Consider the following 18,226-nt stretch of genomic DNA (forward strand, 5'->3'; position numbering starts at 1 on the left):
CTGAGTCGTAAATACCTTTTCACTGCTTCATGGATTACCATGTTCATACCACAACTCTATTAAGTATCATTTCTGTGTCACATAAATACCAAAAGTCACCTCATAAATGCCTGGTGTATCACTTGGTGCTGGCCTGGTGGAAGCACAGCATCAGTACATTCACATATTGAGGAGAAACGGTTTTTGATTCACATTATACGGATCATTGAAATTTAGTGCTATAGTGTTTGATTCATCCGCTGCAGTGCTAAATCATAAATGATGTGCTAAGGCCTTTCAATGAGGCTGAGCATATTTCTCTAAGCAGACTGTTGATGGTATGATAATAGCAATTATGGTGATGATGATGTTTCCATTGATGATGCTGATGAGCATATATTCTGTCCTATCCTCTGTCTCCTGCAGTAAAGGGGAGGCTGCAGCCATTGAGACAGAGCTGCTGAGGGACTACAGGTTTGGCCAGCAGCAGCTGATCGAGATCTGGGGACATGCCTGTGCCATTGCCATCACTAAGGTCTGTATGCCCGTTCCACTCTTTATTCCTCCATCTTTTCTCTCGTCTCTTCAAAAATACTTTTTTTTTTATTGCCAGCGAGTGGTTGTTTATTTTTAGTTGTGTGTGACTGAGCAAAGCGGTTCATTCTTTATTTGTTTCTTTGCTTCTTTACTTGTTTGTTTCTTTCTAGTTAAAGCGTGATGAGGAAAAAAACAGACCACAGGGAAAACTCCTCTTCTTTTCAACAATCTTTTCCTAAAAGGCATCCATTTTCCCATCCATCCACCCGTTCATCTGTCCATGCATGCATCCTTCCATCTAATGCAATACAGACTGAGAGAGACAACATCATTCCAGTAGGTTTTTATTAGGATCATAATTTTGTGTTTTTTTTTTTTTTTTCTTTTGTTGTAAAATGGACCTCTGCTGGGAGGAACTGACATGCTTAGGAGCCTCGTTTACTTGGACCATTAAACCAGTGGCACCGATCAGCGGTGGTCACTGTTTACTGTGACAGATCTGGTCTGCTGTGTGTGTAATGTCTTGGTCAGGGCCAAGTGTGTGTGTGTGTGTGTGTGTGTGTGTGTGTGGTCAGTAGTATGATCTTTACTTGATGTGTAATGTCTAGTCTGATGTAGTCTGCTGTTCCAAATGGTGCTTCTGTCTGCTCGGATCTGTCTTATTTCTCTCTCTATTATTTGCTTCTATTTTATTTTAATTTATTCTCTGCTACTTAGTTCTATTATGTCCTTTTTATTATTATCTTATTCTGTGCCATTCTCTTATTCTCTTCTCTCCATTCTCTGCTCTGCTGTGTTTTGCTCTCTCATTTTCCTCTTAATATTTCTCCTGGTCTGTTCTATTATTGCACTGAAGTGAAACAGCGAAATTCCATAGTACACACATTTGATTTTTTTTTTTTTTTGAAAATGTCACCTGAAGCCTTTTATGATTAAATAAAAAGGCAAACAATCAGAGCTGCAGCTAGACTTGCACTTTCCCAGTTTGCTGCTGCACAGAATGTCTGGTCATTATATGCAGGAAATTTCTCTGACATTTACTTCCAAACATGTGAGCTGTTCACCTCCAGGCAGCACACCTGAGCTCGCTGCACGGCACACCAGTGTTGCTCACCACACCGCTCCAGAACCACAGCTCTTCTTCTTTGGTGTGGTTGCGGTTGCATTCTGGAGTGCTCTGGACTGCGTCAAGCCCGGAGAGAGTGTGTGTCAGTGGAGGGTTGTTAGGAACACATGGTTCACTTCGACCAGAACACTGGCTTGGTTTAACGCCACAGCAGTTTTCTCAGTGGGCCCTCGGCAGCCTGTGATGAATAGGAGTCTGAGATACCAGACTTATGAACCCTTCACGGTCAGGAGGAGGGATGGAGAGACAGAGGGGGAGAGAGATGAAGACACAGAGAGACAGAGAGAGAGAGAGGAGAGAGAGAGAGGCAAAAACAGCGGTGTGGTTTATTAGAAAAGGAGAGCAAATGAGAATAGGAGAGAATGAAAAGAATGAAAAAAAAAACAAATCCAATCATAGAGACAGATGGGGGAAAAGGAGAGAAATGGTAACAAATCGAGTAGGAGAGAAAGATACGGGGAGAGCCATTAAAATTCACAACAACGATTGAAACAAAAAGTGATGCTGACACTGCAAACGAAATGAGATTAAAGATGAGATACATCTCTAATTATACTACCTTATATATCGGGCTATCAGCGTTTTGTGTTTCCCAGAACTTTGAAATAGAATAAAGATCAAATCTTGCCTATTCCTATCACAGTTTACTCAGTAAGATGACTGTTGGCCAGTCAAACAGAGCACTGCTGAAAACCCCCTCCTCTAACGGTCTTGTTTCACTGTTTTTGTATGTAAATATTGAATACTGTATGACCTTGCTTTTGCATTCATTCCTGTGTAGACACTTAACAGCCATATGTAACTGTTTGTTCAGACCTAGGACTAAAAAAGAGACATGTGACAGGAATTCAGGTACTTCCAGTGACAGCTGATAACAGGGAAAGGCCTCAGCGTCTGTGAGAAACAGCAACAAAATAACACCAAGCTAGGCAACAGGGGAAAGCTGAAAAATGTTCAATTTCATGCAAAAGTAGATTATCAACTATGAAACAAGTTTCATGAATCTCACTTTCCTGGTTGTAAGCAGTGACTTGCAGGGCATCACGACCAGTGGGGCTCAGCTCGCTTGGAGCCTAGACTGAGGTGGTGCCAGGTGCTATCCCCAACCTTTTCTCAATGGAAAAGTACAAAAGCAAGTAGAGTTGAGCCAATTAAAAAAAGAAAAGTGCAAGGGAGGAAAAACAAATAAGTAGGCCCAGTGTCTGGTGAGAGGGCAAGTATTTTCCATAGAGAACATAGACATTTGAGAGCTGTACTAGCATGCTAGTGCTAGCCATCCGTCGTTGTATACTTGCCAGCTCCAGCTGGGTATCTGCTGTTTGCTAATGCAATAACTTTAGCTATGTTTTTTGCATAAAAAGCTGCACAATGTCAGAACATTACACAGTTGAAACTAAATATGGAAAAGTGGGTTTCCACAGAGAGAGATGCCTGCAAGTGACAGACTTCAGGAGATAAGCGACAAGCGTCTGGATACATGAGGGACATCTTATGTAGTCATGGGTCTGAACACACAGAAACACCACAACAACCATCTAGAACGACCACAGCAGAAACATCCTCTGACTGTTGCAACCACCTTGAAACCCTGGCAACCACTTTCAGCACCATAGCATCCAATTACAAGTACTCTAGCAACCACCTTTAACACCTTACCAACCCTCTAGCAACACCATAGAACCAACAAATCGAGTAGCAGTTCAGTGAATGGCCAATAATAACACTCAATATGTTTTTTATTATTACAAAATTGAACGAACACTAAAATTTTATTCAGAATATTTTGCTTTTTCTAGTTTTTACTACCAAGCTTGAGCGCATTGGCGACGTAAGTATACTGGTCATGGAAATAAAGTTAATTCTGATTTTGATTCTAGCAAGGAGAGAGACAGTCAGACAAAGAAAAACACAGTTAAATAAGAGAATAAAACAGAGAATAAAAAAGGGGCTGAGTGGTGGGTACGGACTCTGTGTGCTCTCCTCACAGCGTGTGATTAAACCTACCACATCCACTTCCCCTCTATTATCATCAGCCACCACTGGCTCCTTGCCTGGCCCTCCACCACCGGCCCCGACAGCATAGCTTTACTAGACAAACACGGCGTGGACGGTCCAGGACCGGCGCTGCCCGCAGCCGCCAGCAGCACGCGACCGTTTACCGGCTCCCCGCATGACATCACTGCTATTTAGGGAAAATTACAGTAGAAGGAGATGCAGACAGTATGATTTCACTGCTGGCTTCCAAATACACCACACAAACATGCACACATGCACGTGCACATGTGCTTACTCACCCTCTCATTACAGACACACTTTGTCTGGTTGCCAGATAGATTATAGGTTTTCAGAAAGTAATCCCCCGACTGTTCCAAAAGCCCGGCAGCAACAGCCACAGCCACGACCACTGCCACACAGACCCAGGTCGTGCTGCTTCATTGTGTTTCTATCCCAGTGTATTTCTGTTGTCCAGTTCGTGTTTGCTGCAGTTCATTGAATGTGGCTGTGCCGGCTTAGCTCGTATAGACTGTGGCTTTTCAACACTTGACTGGAGACAATTCATTTCCTGCCTTCATGCAGCAGTAAACTCTACGTTGGAAAAGCCTTCAGGTCCCAGTTTGGTCTTCAAGGAACGTGTTCAGTGTGCGTCAGCAGCCTCACAATGAACTAACTTCTATTAAGAGACACTGGTTTTGAGTGTGTGTGTGTGTGCCTAGAGTATATGAGACTGTATTTGTGTTTTTAAGATCCTAATAATATTTGCTCAGGCATAGCATGTGTTTCTGGTTGATTGGAACTGAGAGCACACGTGTCATTACCATATGTTTCAAGGAGGTATTACCGCAGAGACCTTATTATAATCAAGGCAGTCATATTTCCTAGGTTTCCTGCATGTGTGTGTGTATGTGGGGGGGTTGTGTGTTGGGGGCAAAGTTCTTCGGGCACACTCCTAACCTTTCCCTTCATCAGGGCCCTTCTCAAAGTTGTTCTTCAGCTGACAGAATTGGGCACTGCCATTTCCAGACCAGCGTTAACAGGCAAGCTGATTTAGGTGCAAAAAAAAAAAAAAAAAAAAAAAATCATAATAATAATCAAAATTATCGTTCAAAATATTGATTGAATTATTGTTAAATATCCTCTGCTCTAAACCAGCAAGGATGTGTATGATGGCTATATTGTTGAGAGTTTTTGTTTTCTTTGTTTTTATTATTTGTAATAATTTGTGTTGAAACTGTTGTACTGAAAGTGCATGGACTGATTCCATATGTCTAGAGAAGGACTCTAATAGCCATGTACACATTTCTGTCCTTTTGGCACAATTATTCCTTTTTTTAAAAAAACAAAACAAAAAAAAAAAAAAAGAAAAAAAAACATTACTTTATGTTATGTCTTTTGTGCAAATAAATAAATCTAAATATAAAGTTTGATGACTTCATTTACATAAACTCTCTATTTCTGCATTGGATATTTTTGGATGCTGTGGGTGTGCAACTCTTTAAAATGTCCCAAGATTGCTCAAATTGTTTAGGTGATGTAATCTACTCAAGGGAAATCAACAACACAAATCTGAAAACTAACACTTAAGTGTCCGCTGATATGGCTGACTGCATTCCCACACTTCTTTATGACCTGAGACTCTGACCACTAAACGCCACATAAAGCCGCTCGAGGCCCTCCACATCTGCTGTCTGTGAGGCTTTCTTGGCTTAACTTAACTTAACTTAGCTGTGCTCCACACTGTGCCATCAGAACGACCAGCAACGCCCTCTCTACTGAGATCTTGTCTTGCCAAATGGTGCTCCTGTCAGCTTTGGTGTGCAAATTCAACGCCAGACCAGCTGCCAGGCAAGGTCTGTCAGACTAAACCGTGCACAGATTCAGAGAATGATAGAGATGAAGAAACAACCAGAGCAACAACTAAGCTGATCGAATATTGACTCTGAAAATCATGTTTTCCTTGAAACAAAGACACAATCTGCCTATGGGGGGAGATTATTTCATTTGTTTAATTTGTTGTAGTATGATAATGATTATGTCTTATAATGGGGTATCTTGTAATTCTGCTTGTATCAAGATAATGTCACTTAATTAAAGAAACAATCTTGAAACAACAAAATGGAAACAACTGAGTTTTGTTAAACTACTTTAACAAAAGTGACTGACTCCTTAAGGAAAACAAAAGTTGCTCCAATGCACTCATCAGGCAGATAAAATGAAATAAAAGAAATTAAGGCTTTTTAAATTTGTAGCTTGAGGGGTGCCTTGGAGCTCAATTTTTTTCATTAAGCAATAAACCCAAAACAAAGAGTGCCTTCAGCAAATGCCTGCACAGGCAAAATCCCAGTAGAAACACTCTCTACACACTCCTTTGTTCTCATTTCTTTTCACTTGATAAATGGAGAGATTTCAAGATTCAATACTAGACTGAATGGTTTGTTAAGAGAGATATTTTTGCAATGCCTCAGTTCATACTGTGATTAGAAAAATGCTTCAGAAAGCATTAAGGTACCGCTGAAATTGATCCAGGCTGCATCCAATTTAGGTGTCCCATCTGTGGCAAAGTGCGCAGATCTAAAATGGTCTCCCCCGCTGCGTGAAATGGCTCCAGCACTGGCATCACTGATCCTCACCAGAGACTCTTTAAAATAGGAGAAGGTGAGGCACTCAGCATGACTGCAACCAACAAGGGGACCCTATCTCTTCGGATGAGGACTTCTCTATATCTAATCTTCTTGCATATGTATTATCGTTATGAACACTGTCAACCTGCATACAATACCGAGTGTTAAAATTTGTTCAGACAGATAATGCTGCAGAAAAATTATAGTCTTCCTCTCACTGACGCCCCACATCAGTAACCCCCAAGGAACACCACGATTACAACTTTATGATTTGTGGCAGCCCTTGTCGTTGCCACGGTAATGGTAAACATTCATGTCAGGCATCTACTTGAGTCATAGAAATTCTTTTAAAAATGCATCAGTTTGATTTTTACCTGTACCATTTCCACGGTGCGTTTTCTTGCCTCGGTTTGTTGCTTGTCTGGGCTTGTTTTCATTGAGCTGTTGCCCCCAAATTGTACAATCAGACATGAATACTAAAGTTGTGCAGCTGCACATAATATGAAAGTATAATTGGCTGATAGTGTGTCTTATGTTAACATGCTACCATTTTTCCCTGTGCAAACTAACGTATTTTAAAGAGTATACTTCAACAGTGTCCCTGTCCTAACTATCCTCCTCAGAGGTCATCAACACTAACAAACCTTTTGTATGAAGAAAAGCAGTGTGTGTGTGTGTGTGTGTGTGTGTGTGTGTGCAGCATTACAGGTGACTCACGGCAGACTACCAGTCCTATCAGAAATGGCTGCTCATTACTGATGGCAAAGAGTAATTAGAGTTAGCATTTCCCTCCAGGGAGCAGATCAGTACAGGCAGTCTCACATTAATGCCACACTTACAGACACACATGTGCACGCAGGGTGCCGCCGTAAATTTGCTCAGTGAGAAGTGTCATTAACATCAGGTCACACAGCGTGAAACACACCCAGAGACGGCTACGCACTCATTAGATAAGAAAATGAAGCGTGTCGTCCTCTTTCTTCTTATTGTTCGACTCTTTCTCTCCATCTCCATCGCTCTTCCTTTTGCTCTTCAGTTGTTCCCTATCTCTGTCTGTCATTATCACCATCAGTCCTACGGTCCTGTGCGGCCATCACTGCCTCTCCACCATCACATTGAGTCTGTGTGATGTTTTCCGTGATGAGACAATGGCTGCTGTCTTTTTTTTCCGGGAATCATCAGTCTAATTAATGGTCTCTCAGTCTTATTGTTCTCAATTATACACTGTGTGGGTGAAAGGCCTGTTGCTACATCTGAAAGTCTCTCCTGTTGTGAATACATGAGTGGAAATGAAAGAACATATGTTTGCACCCAGCAGAAAGAGTATTGGTCTATTTCAGACTCATCTTGGGAGGCAAATGCAGAGGCAAATCGACGTGAAGTGATTTCATCTCTTTTTTTAGAGCCAGCACAAGCGGTGCGGGGATGACGTTTCCCCCCGTCTGCCTTGGAGATAAACTCTAAATGGGATTTTTTTTTCAGTGTGCACCACTGCAGTTATAGCCCGTTCCTAAATGGCTGTGAAACAATTGTGGTAATTGGTTTTACAACTCCTGTTTTGACAGACTTTTATTGGGCTCTAATTGGAACACAAAAAGGATTTTCATTGCCTCTCATGACTAATCTCCCTTTCAGCCGTTCTGGTTTCTGAGATGATGAGTAATATTATGACCTTTAGTAATTCTATATTGTGTGATTTATAATCAGCAGAAATACAGTGCTGACAAAACCTCTCGGCAAACAAGACATACGTTGGCATAATTTTGGGGGTTTTCAAGAGGAGTGTGAAAAATGAGGCCAGACACCCTCTTGGCTTTCAGTGGTGATCATGATTCATCCCTTACATGCTCGCATACACACACACACACTCAAACAATCACATACACGCACACACACACATACGTACAGCTTCTGTTTAAGTGACGGTGATGGAAGATTAACCACTCAGGTTGACAGTTAAGCAGTTGAATACCTGTCTCATTTAAGAAGGTGCAAGCTGATTTACAAGGGAATGTGCGGCCAGTAAATGAGGCAGATGCCAGCAGCCAAGTGCAGTCGGGGCCCTAGATGGAAAGTGTGTTATATATACGGAAGCATCCCATGGCGAGGACGCTGGTATTTTTTCCACGGCTGCCAAGGTTATTTTAATGAGATTGGACCATTTCTCATAGACGGAATAGACAATGACGCTGGTGCCATTTCCACCCTGGTCTGGCATGTGTGGCACGCTGCAGCCAGGCACCGTGACCATGATGGTGGAGCAGATAGGATGACCTGCTCTGAAAAAGAAGGCTCTAATCTGTCTTCACCATGCTTCTGCCTCACTATTGTTCTCTATCAATAACTTATTCTATTTTTCCCCCCTATCTCTGTTCTCTTATTGATCGTTTCCATGATTCATAGGCTGCCTCTCTTTCTTTTTTAAACTCCATCCCTCTCGTTCGCTCTCTCCCTGCAGGCCTACCCTCTCAGCTCCATGGGAAAGAAGCAGCCGACGGTGCTGGTAATCTGTGGCCCGGATCAAAATGGCTCTATTGGCCTGGTGTGTGCCCGACACCTGCGCATATTTGTAAGTAGAACACAGTTGTCACAGTTTAGTTACAGTACCGTGCATTAAAGTCACAATGAAATGGCATGTTGAGATCATCTTGTGTAATTAAACACACCATGAAATACATCTCTTACTTCAGGGGTTAGGAACTTTTCTGTTATTAAGGGCCATTTTTTTTAGATCATTCTTCAAGGGCCATATATAATTAGCAAATTATCAGATTTGTATAAATTGTATAAATGTTTTGATATTAATAACAGTTTAATTGTTAAATCAGCATGCTTTTTAATGGTCAAACTTCACACTAACCTTGATGCGATGGCTGAACTGCTCTCTTTGGCGAGGCATCTGATGGTAGTGATGATGATGATGCTGGTTTTGCAGGTTTGGGTCAATCAGTCTTGAGTAGAACCGAGTTTTCGCAAGAGTCAGTTTTGGAGAGAACTGCTCACAGTGGTAGGTTACAGCAAAAGAGATATGCACTCCTTCACATATTCTTGTTCTGAATGAGGTTTCAGCTTCTTCACTATTAGTTCGCTCACCACAAAACTGGCTTGTACAACATTTTCTCTGTCGGAATGCGTACATGTGGAAGCTGCTTGTTGGGCACCCGAACTCCGCCGAAGAGCACTAACTTTATCCAAACACATTTGTCCTTGCAACACATCCCCTTGCCCCTTTTCATCACTGTGAGTGCATCTCCACAAACTAGGCACATTGGCTTTCCTTTTACGTCAACAAAAAATAGTTATTTGTGCATTTCTTTTGGAAAGTGGAAACATTCCACATCTACTTTTCTTTTCTTGACCGTCCCCACGATGCATGCGACACAATGTCACATGATACGATGACACATATCTGTGTGTTTAGCCCTTCCTTGACTATAACAGGCATATCACCGGAGGGGACCACGTGGAAGGATGTGTTTCTGCCTGCAATTTTATGTTGTTTCCTTTAATTTCAGAAAGAAAAGTGATTGTGATATAGACCATTTTTGAGTTGTTTTTTATTTGCATGCTTTATTTTGTATTGTATTATTTTGTAGGAATTGCCTTGTAAGCCGGATCAAACAGTCTCGTGGGCCAAATACAGCCCTGAGGCCAGAGGTTCCCCACCTCTGTCTTACTTCCTTGATTTTATATTCCTGGTAAAGCAGGTTGTTAGGGTGGGTCTTTGTGTTGAAAGACATCTTTCAAAAGTCTAAACTAAGACATGATCAGTTATAAGCTCGCTCCAGACGCACGTGTATCACACATTCACTTCAGAGAGTTGCAAATGATTCATACGGGTCTGATGTTGCCCAATTTAAGTGGAATTTCTCGGTTGAAAAACGAACCAGGCTGGGGGCCCCTGGTAGCTCACCCTGGTACAGTGCATGCCACTTACCAATGCTGAGTCATGATTGCAGCGGCCTGGGTTTGAATCCAGCCCAGGCTCTTTGCTTTATGTCATCCCCTCTCTCACCCCTGCCATTCCCATCCCTTTCTACTGTAACTATCAAATAAAGCATAAAAAGCCCCCCCCAAAAAACAAACAAACAAACAAACAAACAACAACAACAACAAAAAACAGGCCAATCAGCGCCATTGTAGGGTGGGAAAAATGTTGTTCATGTAATCAAGCTGTGCCAGAGCCAGAGAACACTGATTAACTAGAGAAATGGATGATAAAGTTATAGGTGCTGCCAATTACGTTGTTTGAAATAGATTAAAACTAACGGTGACAAACAATGAAATAAAGAAACATGTATTTAAATATCAATCAAACCCATACTGGGTAAATACCACTGTAGAAATGCAGGAGTGTTGCCCTCGTTGATGCTTGCAAAATTAATTTGAGGTTTGGCCTAAATGATGGCTGCATAGCCGGAGCAACTGATACAGCAGCTTCTTCTGGGATTTGCTCAGCTGGTTGGGATTCACGTGGAATATAATCGAGAGGTTTTCTCTGCCTTGTCACTACATAATAAGCAGCACACTTGTACATCTAAATGAAGCGCACCTACTGTTTTCCAGGAAGGAGAAGCAATATGATTTTGACTTAAAATTACAAGCACATCAGAACTCAGTAAAATCTCTTGAATGCATTGCTTAATAAGAAAATATTAATGGAATATCGAAATTTGAAACACTGAATAAAAGTTGAAGTTGTCATTTCACTGTGACTTTAAAGTCCAACAGGTTAGCCAACCATACAACACGAGGTGAAACACAACCCAAGGCATCAGGGCTGAGGCCTGGTGCTGACACAGACAGCCACATGGGCAATGTAGTGGCAGGAAAAAAATATCTCGCAAAGTTTCATTTGCATGGAGATTAACAGGGGATCCCCTTATAGCCCCTCTGCGTTTTATAGAATTTCATATGAGCTCCTGTAAATGACTCTGAGCAGTTATCTTATTACCTTCCCTGTGAGAGCACCGAGACAGTCATGATATCATGCTGTTGTTACTCTCGTTAAAGTTGTCTGCATCTTATAGTCAGCAGCCATGATATGATGTCATGAGCATGATGTCTGCCCTTCAGGTCACATATTGTGGCCTGATGTTCCTGACAACCTTTTCTGGAACGGACGATTAATGCTTTTCAAATACATTGCAGATCACGACCCTGACTGAGGCCGAGGATCATTTTGGACTCCGCAATTTCATTTCAGTGCACAGTAGGCCTATGTCTCTATTGGAAGGGAAATTATATGTGTTTCAGGATCTTTGGCTCAGAGTGGAATGCATCTGTACACTTTACCATATGTGTCTGACATGCGGGATTTACAGCACATTGATAGCTCTGATTAAAACCATGTTTGATGGAACCTGCTTAAGTTTTCTGATGGCTCTCTGTGGAGCCTTCGTCTGTGTCCCTCTCTCTCTCTCTCTCTCTCTCTCTCTCTCTCTCTCTCTCTCTCTCTCTCTCCGGGCCAAGGACGAGGCCACAGGTCAGCTCTCAGGGTGATATATTTTACACTGGCACTCCAGGAATGCATATGGCACCTCTCCATAACTTAGATCCAAAAACAACCTTTAATCATCAGGCAGTGAATTCCTGACCATTTCATTATCTTTGTTTCTCCTTGCTCTTCTTCCTTCCAGACAGAATCGTTTTGCTTGAGAGGTTCGCAAAAAGTGACAGCTTACTGCAGTATGTGGATTGGGACCATATTTGCAGGAGGCTGCCCTACCCCAGAAATCAGAATGTTTTCTTTGGACTATGTTGCATTCTCGTGGTGTAAGAGTATATGTTTTTCACTGGTGTGACATGATTGCTGTCAGTACAAAAGCACAGGAGGAAGACATGCAAGCCTACACGTGAGACACGCACACTGGCACTCACAGTGACACATACGCTCATGCACATGCACACACACACACACAGGGACACACACGCAGCCTTGAGCCCCTGATGCAGAGCTGTGAATGTGATTAGACAGAGCATAGAAATGAATGATCAGCTGCAGGCGAACAGGCCAGCTTGCTTCTCACGTCACTCCAAGCCGTCCGTGTTCACGGAACCAGCATGTGTCTGAGCGGATCTGCCATGCGTCTCTGATTCTTTCCACTGCTAGGTATGTGGAAAAGTACAATATCGCATACCAGAACACGCAGATATTCCCCTGTCGAAACTCATCTTGGATGAGAACAAGAAACAATGCCTATACACATTAGTACGGTTCAGGTCTGTTCAAACTAGAGCAGCTGGACATGATGTTCTTTTGGGCTCCCTGCATGTCGCTCTATATGGACAAATGCTGTATGGAAAATTGTAGTGTTTCAAAGAGTAGTCAAGCTGTGAATGGCATGAACCATTAAAACCTGCTGCCTGAGGAAGAGTACTGACTTACAAGATGTTGCCAAGTGTGCAGCAGTGATAACTTTCTAATGCATGTTTTTTATTGCTGCATAGGTTGAATAAATGTTTCTGCATTTTTGGTTTCCCTCTGCACTTCGTTTTGCCAAATGAGCCCTCCATGATCTAATAGTATATTCTTTTATGGGCCTTGTCTGGATATTCCTAAAAACACTGGCTCTCAATGGGCTGTGTCTAAAAACAGAATGCTACCACCTCTAGGCCACTCTCATCCCTCATGGGAGGAAGTGTAACTGCGTTAGATCTGATCATCAACAGGAAAAAGCCTTGTCTGTTGCTTCTCTCTCATGGCTCATCTCTGCTCTGGTCATGCTCAGTTGACATTAACAGTCATTTCGGGTGCTTCCTTAGATCCACACACTTTGTTTCTGGCTGATGATGTAACTGCTGCTGAGGTCAAGGGCAAGCCAGGGTCACTGATAGCCCCAAGGGGGGGCAAACATTGGCGGTCATCATGACTTTGGCGGTCATCACGGAGATGACGTTAGGTGATCAGGGGCTGCGGAGGTCTGATTGGTTTAGGGTCCCTGAGGAACCAGCATTCTGTCTGCGCTGACAGATGACTTCCTTCGTTAGAACCCGGCCGCAATTCAAAGAATATTGCCAGATTTTTTTCATGTGATATCATTTCAAATGGTCCTTTGGCCTGAGTGCAGGAAAAGAACCAGGTGAAACTTGAATTCATTCATTGTCTGGTTATGTAGAGGGCAGCCAAATTAATATAAATACCAAAGCCTTCAAGACGCATATGGTGGGGCTTGCATCTCTATCGTTTAAAAACTACTACGCTGTCTTTTCGAAAGTCTCTTTTGAAACTGCTCTCTCTTTAACTTAGCAGCACATGAACACAAAAACTCAGAAACGTGAATATTTCCTTTGGACTATGAAGCATTCTGATGCAAGAGTAGCTGTATGTATTTCTCTGGTGTGATATGATTCCTGTCAGTGCAGTTTCAGTACAACATAAAAACTTAGATGTGACACATACACCTTGGCACTCACATTGATGGGCATGCTTGCAGGCACACACACATACACCCTACTCACAGTGGGGGTCCTACGTTTTAAAATTTACGTCTGTTAGTATGCAAAGGTCATGGATCATGGGTGGTTGCCGTTTGGCATCTCAGGCCTTGCAGGTCTCAGGTGACTGGATTTCTACTCTTCCCAGCACCTGTTTTAAAGGAGGGATATTCAGTCTGTGTTATCCATTGGTCAACAGTATTTTCATTTGCCATGAACAGCAGGTCAAATGTACACTAATGCATCCTCCACACTCAATCATGTCAGAGTTGGCTGTAATCCTTCGCCATAGTCTTGATATTACACAACCTTTTTCTATTTTTGTCCTTTTGCCTTTTGTGCATTTCCTTTCTTTCTTTCACCCTCTTTTTTTACACTGTTATTTTTTCCACTCACCCTGTCTCTCTCCTCTACAGGAGTATGAGCCCACCATCTACTACCCTAAGCGGTCCTCTCACAGTCTCCACCAGGATTTCACAGTTCAGTGCGAGAAGATGGACATCCCCTTCCTCTCCTATCTCCCCACAGAGGTCAGCAATAACAAAGCAGAATACCAATTTTTGTAAGGGCTTTAGTGATGTTGGATGCTGTGCAATCAGAGGTTGATCATGGCAACTCATTGGTCATAATCAGCCACTGATTACAAACATGGACATAAATTTAGCTGACACAGTAATCTTTCTTCTTGAAGACTCCAATTTAAAAAACATTTTAAAACGATCACAGTTTGTTTTGCCCTGTCCATGCATTTGTAATAGCACTTTAATCAAATCTCATTTAGATGAAAAACTGTTTAATTCATGCTGTGCTCTGTTTCGTTCAGGTGCAGCTGATAAATGATGCCTACAACCTAGTGATTGATGCCATCCTGGGACCAGAGACAGACCTTGCCAATGTTAAGGAGCCCTACTCGGGAATTCTGGTCACCCTCAAACAAGTCAAGATCCCCATTGCCAGTGTGGACATGCCCTCAGGTAAATGCTGACGCTAAGTGGCCATATGTGGCTTGTGGCTGAGAAACACTACATGATAAATGGGCCTGCAGGGAAGTCCCCAAGGAGCTTTGGTTCCCAAGAAAAACTTTTCCAAGTCTGGACGCACACATGAGAGATAAATCTTATGCTACGGTCGGTGTTGTATGAGCTCATCATGCCCCAAATACTCTTCCTGCTGAGTGTGAGCACAATAAACCTTAATTTGTAGCTGCCGCAGAACTGGATAGCAGCTTTACTTCTTAAGCCAGCTTGACTCTTGATCAGTAATGAATGTAATCTACTGTTGCACATCCATTTGGCTTATCACACAAACACTTTCTCCATGGCTCATCGTGGAACGCTATTTTCCCAGCAGGTGGCTTGTCTGCAAAACTTTGTGCTTTCTTGCAATAAAAAAAAGTCAGTTTCTTTCTTTTATTCTACATTCGTTTTTTCTCTCTGTCATATCTCAGGTTGGGATGTGGAAGAGGCAAGTCAGGACGGGATCCACCCAGAAGTTCTCATCTCACTCACAGCGCCCAAGAAGTGTGCCACCAGCTTCTCGGGAAAGCATTTCTTGGCTGGACGCTTCCTGCCGTATGACATCCAGAAAAAATACGAGTTGAATCTCCCAGAGTATCCCGGCACAGACTGTCTTATAGAGTTGTAACACATGCAAAAAAAAAAAAAAAAAGAAAGAAAGAAAAAAGAAAAGAAAAAAAAGAAAAAGAAAAAGAAACATACCCCAAGCTGGCCCACTCCCTCATTTTGAATACATATGGTAATCTATTCTCATGTTTTGTATTTTATAGATTGTTATAGACTGTGATTTAATGTTAACGTGCTATCTCTCAATTGTGTAGAGCAGGTTGCACCTTAGCCCAATTTGCTCTGTACAGTAGGAGGGTCATATTTAGAAGCTGTGGTTCGAGTCATGTCTTTTTAGGGAATGATTTGAGGAGTTCTTGTGTCAATCTTCTTGTAAGCTGTAGCATTATACTTCTTTGCAAAATCCAGAATTGTCTTTTTTCACACCATGAAAAAAGAGGAATTTTGCTGAGAAGATGCATTATGGTACCTATTACTTGAAAGCTATTTTTCAAAACTTTTATCTTTATTATTATTATCGTTTCTTTTTGTTTATGTTGTAATGCTCCTATGTTATATTTCTTATTCAAGTGTGCTTTTTAGGTGGGATGGAACAGGTTCTTTTCTATTCATAGATGTTGGGTTGGTCAGCCTGCACTGCTGCATTTCCTTTGTTTTGTCAATCCATGATCTGATACAGTACGCCCAGATTGCTCTATTTGTCAAATAAAAATGTAACATTAAAAAGGCGGCTTGATTTGTGGTGTTTTTTTCCTTCATGAAAAGAAAGATAGATATTATAGCTCAAAAGGAGGAACTCAGCGTCTTCAGGCTATAGGACTCTCTTACATTCTCTTCACTGATTTTGTCAGGCGTATTTGCACTGTGTGGCAGTACTTTATTGATTCTCAAAGGGAGATTCTATGTTTTTTTTTTTTTTTTTTTTTGCCTCCCCCCTCCCCCCCTTCAGGAAGGTCAGAACATGGGGTCGGCTACAGTCCAGCACCCCCGGAGCTGGTAGCGATTTCGTGTCTCGCTCAAGTTCTTGAACCCGGGTCACTCTAATAAATAACTGTCTCTCTAATCACCAGGCCAGCTGTCTTCTATACAAATCACACGCAATTTCAGATGGGCTTCTACTGTCTCAGATGAGCACACATCGTTGGTTTTGTTTATCGGTTCGCAACTGGATTTGATTTGGTAATCAAAGTCATAAACAGGTGTTATGGGGCTATAATCAGTTTTAGAGGAAAGTCTCTCATCCTTGAGCTAAGGGTTCAAATATGTTTATAATAGCCACAATTAGAATGACTATGAGTGAGACTGCTGTGCTGTTTATGGATGAGGTCATGCGTATTTATACTAACGGGAGCCTCCTCTGAATACTAATGCACTAATGTCCAGTGTGTGTGTGTCTGTGTGTCTGTGTGTCTCTGTGTGTGTGGACACGTGTGAGTGGATGTAAGAAGTCACTGAAATGGAATGCTGATCTCTTTTGCGCACAGTGGTGTTAAACCTGTCAGGACCTAGCTGACGAGGGGTTCCAGCAATACATCTGCACACTCAGTGGTCCTGTCTTTCATTCCTTTCTAATCCCCTGCAGGAAATAAAGTCTTGTCACTATCCATTCATGTATGCTCTTTGTAAGAGGCCGTGAGTAATGAGCTTTGGAATCGTTGGTGGCCCGTACAATTGAATGATCGTGACTGACAGCAGCAGTCACTGTCATATCGAGTGATACCTACTGCTGCATGAAGGGGGAATGCAGTATGTGTTCAGAAGTTCAACTGCGCAGCGTGAAGCGGAGAGGTAGGCATGCAGCTTGAAAGCCACTGCTGTGACTGTACAACAAAGCTCTAAAGCTGAAGGTTACGCCGTTCATGAGAGCTTGTCTAACTGGATCCAAGGGGATTCCAGGGCTTTTCCAAAATACTAAATGTCCATTTTAAGAGAAAAGTCATTAAATGTTTATTACTCAAAAAGTCAGGAGTTAATATGCAAAAAAAAGAAAAGCAAAAGAAAGAAAGAAAGAAAGAAAAATAAATGTTGCATGTAATGCTTCACATAACTCTCTGAATCCAAAATCCAAAGTCAAAATCTATGCACTAGCCTATTGGTATGTTTTTTTAGATTGATATTATCTGGAAAAAATCATGATTTATAGAAGCTGATACAATTGTGGATCTCTTTTGGGGAATACACTCCTCACATGTTATGTCATCAACCGTTATGTCAATCAACAACTTAAATGACTTCTTACACTCCTCACATGTTATGTCATCAACCGTTATGTCAATCAACAACTTAAATGAGCTGCCATCCACCTAAAGATACAGTTTTTTTCAACCATTTATTTAGCATAAGTACAGCAGATGGCATTTTCAAGAGGTGAACTCAGGTTCTTAAAATAGTCCCTTGCCACAGAGGATTGTTATTTTGGGTCTGAGTTCACAGATCTGAAAGAATGCAATTAACCCCTTTAGTTTGGCAAGGATTTTACAAGCATCTTTCCTAAATTGTAACGAATCAGATGGTGCAAATGAGCCCGTGTGCGTTGCACCTCATAAGCATGTCTCGTGTCTGTGTTTTCAAGAGTTTTCCCTGAATGGCATGCCATATGACGCCACTTCCACCCTTTGGCAGCGGATCGCCCTGCAATCAACGACTGTTAAAAAGTTACAAAACTGAACCAGAAGTCGAACCAGAGGGAACGCAGCATCTGGCACTGTCCTGTGCCTGAGAGAGAGAGAGTATGGGAAAGACACATACGGAGAGAGAGACAGAGAGAGAGAAAAAGACAGAAGGGGGAGGCCTGAGTGATGCAACAAAGGACATAACATTATATGGCTGAGCTTAAAACTCTGAGGATGATTAAGTCTGTCTCTCCTGTTTAGCAGAGGAAAAAATAACCAGCATAGCCTTGAGTTATTATGATGAATGGCATGACAGAAACATAATTTATGTCT

At 42.0% G+C, this 18,226-nt stretch overlaps 1 protein-coding gene across 1 annotated transcript in view; it reads left to right on the forward strand.

Annotated features, from left to right (window-relative positions):
* Window positions 1-15,366, forward strand: part of yjefn3 (YjeF N-terminal domain containing 3) — a 62,755-nt gene extending 47,389 nt beyond the window's left edge. Inside the window, exons 2-6 of the mRNA XM_030049655.1 lie at window positions 406-514; window positions 8,720-8,830; window positions 14,115-14,228; window positions 14,522-14,672; window positions 15,146-15,366. Of these exons, the coding sequence (XP_029905515.1) occupies window positions 406-514; window positions 8,720-8,830; window positions 14,115-14,228; window positions 14,522-14,672; window positions 15,146-15,342 (682 nt within the window). The 3' untranslated portion in view covers window positions 15,343-15,366. The remainder of the gene's footprint in view (window positions 1-405; window positions 515-8,719; window positions 8,831-14,114; window positions 14,229-14,521; window positions 14,673-15,145) is intronic.
* The last annotated feature ends 2,860 nt before the right edge of the window (window positions 15,367-18,226 follow it).

Source organism: Myripristis murdjan, chromosome 4 (genome assembly GCF_902150065.1).
Source record: "Myripristis murdjan chromosome 4, fMyrMur1.1, whole genome shotgun sequence".
Lineage (NCBI taxonomy): Eukaryota > Metazoa > Chordata > Actinopteri > Holocentriformes > Holocentridae > Myripristis > Myripristis murdjan.